At 43.9% G+C, this 7924-nt stretch overlaps 1 protein-coding gene across 4 annotated transcripts; it reads right to left on the reverse strand.

Moving 5' to 3' along the window:
* Nucleotides 1-4: 4 nt before the first annotated feature.
* Nucleotides 5-6222, reverse strand: si:ch211-188c16.1 (uncharacterized protein LOC562677 homolog). Of its 4 annotated transcripts, XM_042704994.1 has the most exons (20): nt 5864-6218; nt 5349-5539; nt 4528-5288; nt 4265-4423; nt 3642-4071; nt 3246-3349; nt 3098-3120; nt 2888-2928; nt 2749-2799; nt 2503-2638; nt 2223-2382; nt 2025-2142; nt 1879-1913; nt 1634-1694; nt 1369-1403; nt 1218-1281; nt 805-903; nt 641-654; nt 380-407; nt 30-183 (listed from the first exon to the last, which is right to left on the reverse strand). In XM_042704994.1, exons 1-20 carry the CDS (start codon nt 5870-5872, stop codon nt 105-107), a joined length of 2598 nt encoding a protein of 865 aa, XP_042560928.1. In that variant the 5' UTR covers nt 5873-6218; the 3' UTR covers nt 30-104. The 4 variants fall into 4 exon arrangements, with proteins under 4 accessions (XP_042560927.1, XP_042560928.1, XP_042560926.1 ...); XM_042704992.1 differs by having other exon boundaries at nt 2503-2635; nt 4528-5539; nt 5864-6220; XM_042704991.1 differs by having other exon boundaries at nt 4528-5539; nt 5864-6219.
* Between the last annotated feature and the right edge of the window lie 1702 nt (nt 6223-7924).

The raw sequence follows: 7924 nt of genomic DNA on the forward strand, positions 1-7924 counted from the left end.
CCTATATAAATTGCACAGAACAATGCTGCCCCCCCCCCCCCGAAGAGCTAGGTATAGATCAGGTGACAGCGAGGGAAGACCAGACACCACTCAACCGTTAAACTTCACAAGGTGTCAGCGTACAGCTCTGGAGGAGGCAGAAACGCCACGTCTGAAAGGTCAAAATCCTCCCCCTGTTGCTGTCTGTTGGGGAGAGAAACACAGTAGAACTGATGTTCTGGCTGCCTTTTCATACGCCTCTGCACTATGTGATACATTACTGGAGTCAACATCTCCATGACCCTCACATGCCTTTAGGTCCTTTGAGCCCATTGATGGACTTTCAACATCACAATTAACTTGCTCAATAGTGTGGTGTGTGTTCTTTACAAATACTTACAAGTGCTCTTCCACGGCACACAGTAAGTCTGATTGGAAGACAACGGTGAAGGATAAATAATTGAAATGTTTACATTTATATATCTGTACTTTTTGCAAATGACAAGTGTTGACAGAAGACATAGACAGATTCTTTCCCACAACAAAGTCTAGAAACTTCCACGAAAACAGCTCGATGTGACAACAGAGCACAAAACAAGCAGTGAGACCTAAACTGCTACAAAGACGAGTCTTTAGAAGAAAATCAGTGGCAAGGACTTACCTGTATTGTCAGTGCTATAAATAAAAAGAAAAGTCAAGGTTTTAGCATGTAATCCTAACTATACTAAAAATAAGGTCTGAGAACAGTAACATTAGATGGCAGGCAAGGTCTGAGAACAGTAACATTAGATGGCAGGCAAGGTAAATATGCTCAACAAATTGTACTTTGTTGGGGTGGCTCCTCCATTGTCAGTGGTATCATCAAAGCTTCCCCTTGACTGTTGAAAGAAAATGGCCAGCTTCTGAAGTGCTTCATGCCTGGTTCTAATCAAAAGACAAAGATTAGCCTTCCCCTTTAGACTAAGCAAATAGGAAATTCAACCATGGGTGGAAGATGAGGTGAGACAAAGATTCGATTTTTAAGTGCTTTCAGTGAATTATACTGTAGCCGACAGAAGACGAGTACATTTGACCAGGAATATGCCAATTGAATGGTTGAAGCCTGACTTCTCTTGATTGTTTTCCCAAGCTAAAATATTCGTTTCCTATTCACTGAAAACACTCGTTTCATCTTATTATGAGAGCAAGCAGATCCCATTCATTGGTGGATCACAGTAAAATAACATGGCCATACTTACTGTGCGGTCACACCATTCACAGTGTCATCAAGTTGAGTCTGATGCGTACTGCAATCACTGCCAACTGTTGTAAAGAGACACAGTGGGACATTTGAATGATGGACAGTTGGTCCAGAGGGGAAAGTGAGAGTAGGATTGGAAGTCTACATACACATCTCTGGCATTGACATCGATCGACACGCGGGCCTGAAAGATAACAGTTAGTGAAATGTTTCTAAGCACTCAATGTTGTAATGTCATTGTTTTAATGAAAGGTTAGATATGCAGAAGATGCTGATTCTTGAAATGGATTTGTGTAGTTGTCACAATCACTGAGAGTCAACCACTTAAAACGTAGAACTCCGATGGAGTTCAAACACACACAATCAGGCACAGCTAATGTTCCCTCTCCCTCTCGCTCAGCATGTGGCACTCACATGTCTGTGGTTGGAGACAGTGTCTCCTCGTCAAACGTCCATTCCTCACTATCATCAGAGACTAAGGGGAAGAGACACCCAACTTTAATCTATGCTATGCAAGTAAGAGTTACTCTAAGTGTACACCTTACATTTTGACAGTTCTTTATTTTTTTATACACAGGTACAGGCAAATGTAGTTTACTGTATTTCAAAATGAATCAAAATTTGGTTGCTTTTAAACACACATATGGACAAAAACTTACAGCTGCTGTTGTGTGTGGGGTTCGGTGTGGATGACCTGCAAATGTGAAGTAAGTTGACTGAGAATTACAACGAGAGCACAAACTACACATGCAATATCACAGGACATCATTTCTCGTGTTGGAACAGTTTTGGCATGCATCCTCACCCTAGGCTGACTGTGTCCCCTTCATTAGCAGCCAGACCAGCTGTCTGAGACGGCTTCTTCCCCAGCTCCAGCATCTCCTTAATGTTCAGCTCCAAGCTCTTCAGTGACACGTAGCCATCTGCATACAGGGGACACGGTATTACCACCACTCCACCGACATCCACTGACTATAAAGTGTGCACAGATACTACCACGTACACCTATGTGTGGCATCCCTCGCCAGCCATTTGCCTTTGGGGCAGCTGGTGATGCGGATGATGCTGACTGTGTCGCCACTCTTCACCGGCAAATCGTGCTTTCGGACTTTGCTGTCCACCAATACCTTAGCAATGTACATGGGCTCCTCCAGTCCAGTGACCTGCCAAGGCAACATTATTTCTCAAAATCTACATTGTAAGAGCACAGTGTCAATACAGTCAGCAAGCACTAAATTAGGTATTCTTTTGATAATATTTCAGTGGTTGTGGCTGTAGCTTACTTTAAATTTCTTTTTCATATCATTTTCTCGCTTTTGTCTCTCCTTTTGCTCCTTCTTCTCTTTTTCTAGGTGCTGTTTCTCCTTCTTCCTCTGCTCTTTCTTTTCATGAGTCTCCGGACTCCCACGCTCCTTTCTACTATTAGCAAATGAGGGGAGATTATAGTACTGACAGGCATCGCTTATGTAAGCCTCCCCTTGGACATTTCCTCACGGTCTTAGCTAATGAACATCTTCAAATTACAATACCTGCCGCTATTTCTGCGCGTCAAAGTAATGTGTTCTCCGGTTTCTTTAGTCCTGAGGTAATAATAGACAAAATAGTTGAGTACCTCCGCAAGGTGGTACTAGACACAAAACCACATCAATGTCTCAGGAGATACATCACCAGGCAGTGATGGACCGAACGGTCTTCCGTGTCAGCTCGTTCTGTCAAGTAGGAAGGAAGGCATATGAGCCAATGAATGTACTGGTGTAAACAGAATGGAGCAACTTTCAGCTTTTTTTTAAAGCCTTAACACTTTAAATGTTGGACAGGCAAGTTGAAACAGATTTAGAATGGACACATAGATACTGAGCAACAAAACATAGAACTTACCACGGGTGGAGTAGCATATGGATCTGTAAAGAGACATGCAAAAGGTGTTAGTGTTGGTGAAAGATCATAAAACTTTACGGACAATCACCACTGTACTTCCCTTTGATCAAAATGGCAAGTTTGGTCAAATTATTTTACAGCATCTTACTCTTTGGGGTTCCTTTGTGTTTGCGGGAGTTTTGACTGAAGGGGAACTTGGTCGCAGGGGCCACATCTTCATATATGTTGTCACAATGTTCATAAAAGCTGGGACTAGGATGGCAAGTGAAAAACAATGTTGAATCCCAGAAGTTCATAGAGCATCAGAAATCAGCAAAACCGAATGATTGCTGAATTTGCCATCAGTGAGAAAGAGGATCATAGTAATGCCGTATAAAAGGTTATTCTAAAGAGGAGTTTCTAAAAAGGGTCATGGCATAAACTGGTCTGGCGGGAGAGACGTTTGTTAGTTTTGTGCACACCAGCTGCCAGAAAAGGATAAGCATGGAGAGCACTTTGTGTCAATGCCATAGAACAAAAACATATCCATTGGAACGGCACTTACCTCTGCTCTGAGGCAAGTTCACTGGTCACAATAGAATCAGTAGCCGGTGTGCTGCTCAGTACACAATCTGAATTTATCTCCTCAGCGCCATCCGTTTCTGGCACAGGGACTGGTTGGGTGTCTGCATGGTGAGGAAGGGCGGGAGGTTCAGGAGTTTCGGAAGCTACCTGCCCGCAGGTGGAAGGTACACTGGAGCTCTTACAGTTCAAGTGTACTAGATCAGGTGGTGGCAACTCCCCTTCTCCCAATGTTCCAGTTGGCACTGGAGGCATATCTACATTAGCTACAGCAAATGCATTGTGGTCCAAGTTTTCTGGTTCTGAGTGGTCAAAGTCTGGGAACACAGGAGCTTCCAGCACATGGTGGTCCAAATGTACCTCCCGAGATGATGCAGAAGCCCTTGCTGTGAGCAAACCATTTTGTTCAAACTCTGAAAGTGAAAACATGATGTACATTGTAGGCCTATACGTCATAGTGGTAGTCATAGTCAGAATCACTAGTCGAGTTTCACACATAGATTTGTCTTGAGGCTAAATGTTACTTGGTGCATGTCTGAAAATGTCATGAAAATTCGTATTAATGTACTTAACTGCATACACCTCATAAGACAACTGAAATTGTACCGTTTGAGGTGCTGAATGGCTTGAGGTCGACCAGTGGGGGTCTAGGGGGCTTCACTGGCTTAGGGCCAAGAGACTGCAAGTCAGGAAGCATTTTCACCGGTGGAGCCTGAGCGGACAGGTCAAGGTGACTCCCTTTATTACGACTGACTGTGGCATAATCTAAAATCCAAAACAAAGTAAATATCATTTATTTTTTTCATATTTCCTGAAACAGAAATCACAGTTTTATCCAATGTAAACAGTTTGAGATTGTATGCACTTACTAAGACAGACACCATTGCTCTTAAGGGGTGTGGGAGGAGCATGTAGAGGAATGGTATGTGGGATACTCTTTGGCAGGGGGACTGGTGGCTCCGGTTCTGTGATCATATTCTCATAGTCCACAGGTGGGGGTGGGGGACTAGCTGACGGAGATGAATTTCGGGAGTGAAAACTCTTAGGCTTGGCGTACTCCAAAAGCTGCTTAGGTGAGAACTTCCTTTTGGCCTTTTCTAGGGTGCTGAGGACACGCTGGTGAGATGTCTGCGATGCACACCCCTCTGTGCTGGAACCCTCCATCCCATCAGCTGGTGGTGAAGTTGCATTTTTTTCTGGACTTGGGCTGACAGATCCTGGGTTGAAACTCTCACCATTTGTGTAGAACCCATTCACTGCCTTGGATTTCTCCACACTGATGGTGTGCTCGCCATTCTCCAAAGGCCCCTTGCCAAATCTTGACGTAACAATAGACTTGAAAGGCATTATCATGGGCTTCTTCTTGCCTCTAACTGGTGAAGACACCCCATTAGGCGGGGACACAGAGTGGAGCTTGAGCTCGCCTGAAAATGGAATGGGCAACACAAGGGGCAGGTGGCGGTGTTTGAAGGCTGCTTTCGAAATCTGATTGTGGGTTGAACCAGTGGCCGGATTAGTGGTGGTCTGTAGGGTGTGTACAGGTAGAGACACGGGTAGCTTGTGGTCATGCCTGAGCGTGGTGGTTTGTAGGGTGTGTACAGGTAGAGACACGGGTAGCTTGTGGTCATGCCTGAGCGTGGTGGTTTGTAGGGTGTGTACAGGTAGTGACACTGGTAGCTTGTGGTCATGCCTGAGTGTGGCCTTTGAGCAGACGGGCGTCTGGTCCTCCACTGGTGTGATTGACCTAATGAAAGAAGGTTGTGGCCCGTAGCGAACCACTGTGGAAGGCAGTCGTTTTGGCCTCTCTGGAACGGGAGGTCTGTCTTTTGCCTTTGACTCCTGGAACTTTGCCCTCAAAGATTTGAAATTGGTAGGAGCATCCTGATGAGTGGCATAAGATGGTAAGTGGGTAAGTAAGTACTGGACAAATAACAGTTTGTGCACAGAGGTGCCTTCCTGGTCAAGTAATTATTTTTGTTTCATTGTTCATTTAAGAAACGTACAGATAGTAAGGTATTTCTTTCAACTCGAATGACTGGAAAATACCAAAGATCTTACCTTAAAATACACAACGAATCTCCATAAAATACAGGAGATTTAAAAATGTTGCTTTTTTTAGACATTGTAACGTAATGATATACACTGGATTAATTGATTGATTTCTCTCCCGCCTGGAGCTGATCTCATTCCAAACAGTTGGCCTACCTGTTCCATTTTGTTCACCGTGTGCAGGTTCTGTTGAGTGAGGGATTAAAATGATTTCACGACGCAGATAAACAGTGTTGCTTGTTTGTATGCTTGTTTGAATTGATTATCGCCGAACTCATCTTTTCTCCCGGGCTTTTCCAAACAAATGCATGCAACTATAAATTACGTTTGCGCACGCGTCATCAACACAAGCTATCCTTCCAGGTAAATTACACCACTGCGAACGAACGAGGACCCAAGTTCTCAATTGATCAGTCATTTGAGTGCAGAGTGAATGTTTCCAGTAGATGGCAGTAGCACACCAACGCATACGCCTATTTTGTAAAATCAGCACAAGGTCCATGGGAAATGTTTAAAGGAACAGGAGTCGAGTACTGTGCAGGTCATGTGCTTGGACCGATCTGTTCAAGATTCTAGATAACGGTGGTTTAGAAGATATGAGCGAGCTTGCGCGTGTCTGTGTGAGAGAAAGAGAGGGTTGCATCAAACTGGATTGATTCATCCTTGGTAAATAAACAGCGCAGTTATTTACTTTTTTATCAATCATTCACCCAGCCTGATTCTGTGTTCTCCAGGCTGTCATGTGTCAACTGTCTGCCGATTTGTATGTCCAGTTGTCTACAGCTGACTCCACTGTCCAAAATGAAGATACAAAAGATTGCAATTTGTTTGTTTTTATTTGGGCTCCATCAGTGTTTCACAAGTGGGACTATTATTTGGGGGAAACATGGTGCAGACAGGTATTTTCTCCTCATATTTGTTTTCAAATGTGGATTCAATTCTGAAAACATAAAATATGTTACTAGGATCTGACCAGTTCTTACCTGTTTAAAGGGTTATAAATGACACAATGAGAAACGCCAGGAGTCTGAACAGGCCAGCACCCATTGACTGCAGACTGATGGGGTGGTCATCTTGGACATCCTGTGACGCTTGTAAGACTAAAACAGTAAGTTTGCTCTGAGATGTTACTGCTACTCAGTATCAGGTGGTATGTGCTCGTTTAGTCTAAAAAAAAGCTCTAGCACAAAATTGATCTGTGATTTAGGAAGTCGTATTGTAACTACCCAACTGTATGTGCCCCTAAAACAACTGACGTAACTGCTCAGGACAGGGTGGACGGAAATTGGGATGATTTCAGTGTATAAGTTGTCTTTTAGTGTCACATTGTGATTTTTATTTGTATTTTTTAATCCAACCACATACAACACCCTGTCAATTTGGGTTTCAAAACAGTAAGGCTCAGAAATCTTCTTTGCATGTTGCTCCAGTATCGATTCAAGAATCTGGAGCAGCCGTCCCAGTTTGGGGGGACGGTGTGCATGGGGAGCCAGTTGGAGGAGAAGGTTTGTCCAGCAGGAGCAGTGTGTCCGCTGCAGAACCAGTGCGGGGAAAGTTACTCCTGCAAAGAGACAGGCTAGTATTCTCAATGGTATTTAGATGACTGGGTACCTTTTAAATGACCTATCCTTCGGTCTGTCTCCCTCTCTTGTCTCTGCCTCTCTCAAAAGCTTGTTTTTTTTTTTAAGGCATTTTGCTGCACAAACTCTTGTGGTGATTGGTTAGCGTGACACCCAATTTAGTTCCCGCTATAGGTGTTATTGAATGAAACATGTTTGCCTGCAGGAAGGTGTTTAAGCCAGCATCTACGATGTAACGGAGAGAATGATTGTCAGGACGGGACAGATGAGGATGAGTGTGAGGATGTGGATGTAAGAGATGACAAGTGCTCTTACCTCTTCCCTATCCCAGGCTCTGAACGAGCGACTCAAGGGTAAACTGGAGATGTGCCCACACCCACTTACACACACACACACACATACACACACACACACACACACACACACACACACACACACACCCCACAGAGAGAGAAAGAGAAAGAAAGAGTGAGAGAAAGAAAAGGACAAGAATTGCATATCTATCACAACTAAGGTACATGATAAATATTTCATTCCTTTAGCTACAATGTGTTGACTAAGGACTTTGCACTGCACGTCTTGGACCCAATATACTATGGCGGGATCTGTGAATACATCTACAATGGAGAATGGAGGA

This window comes from Clupea harengus, unplaced genomic scaffold, assembly GCF_900700415.2.
Source record: "Clupea harengus unplaced genomic scaffold, Ch_v2.0.2, whole genome shotgun sequence".
Lineage (NCBI taxonomy): Eukaryota > Metazoa > Chordata > Actinopteri > Clupeiformes > Clupeidae > Clupea > Clupea harengus.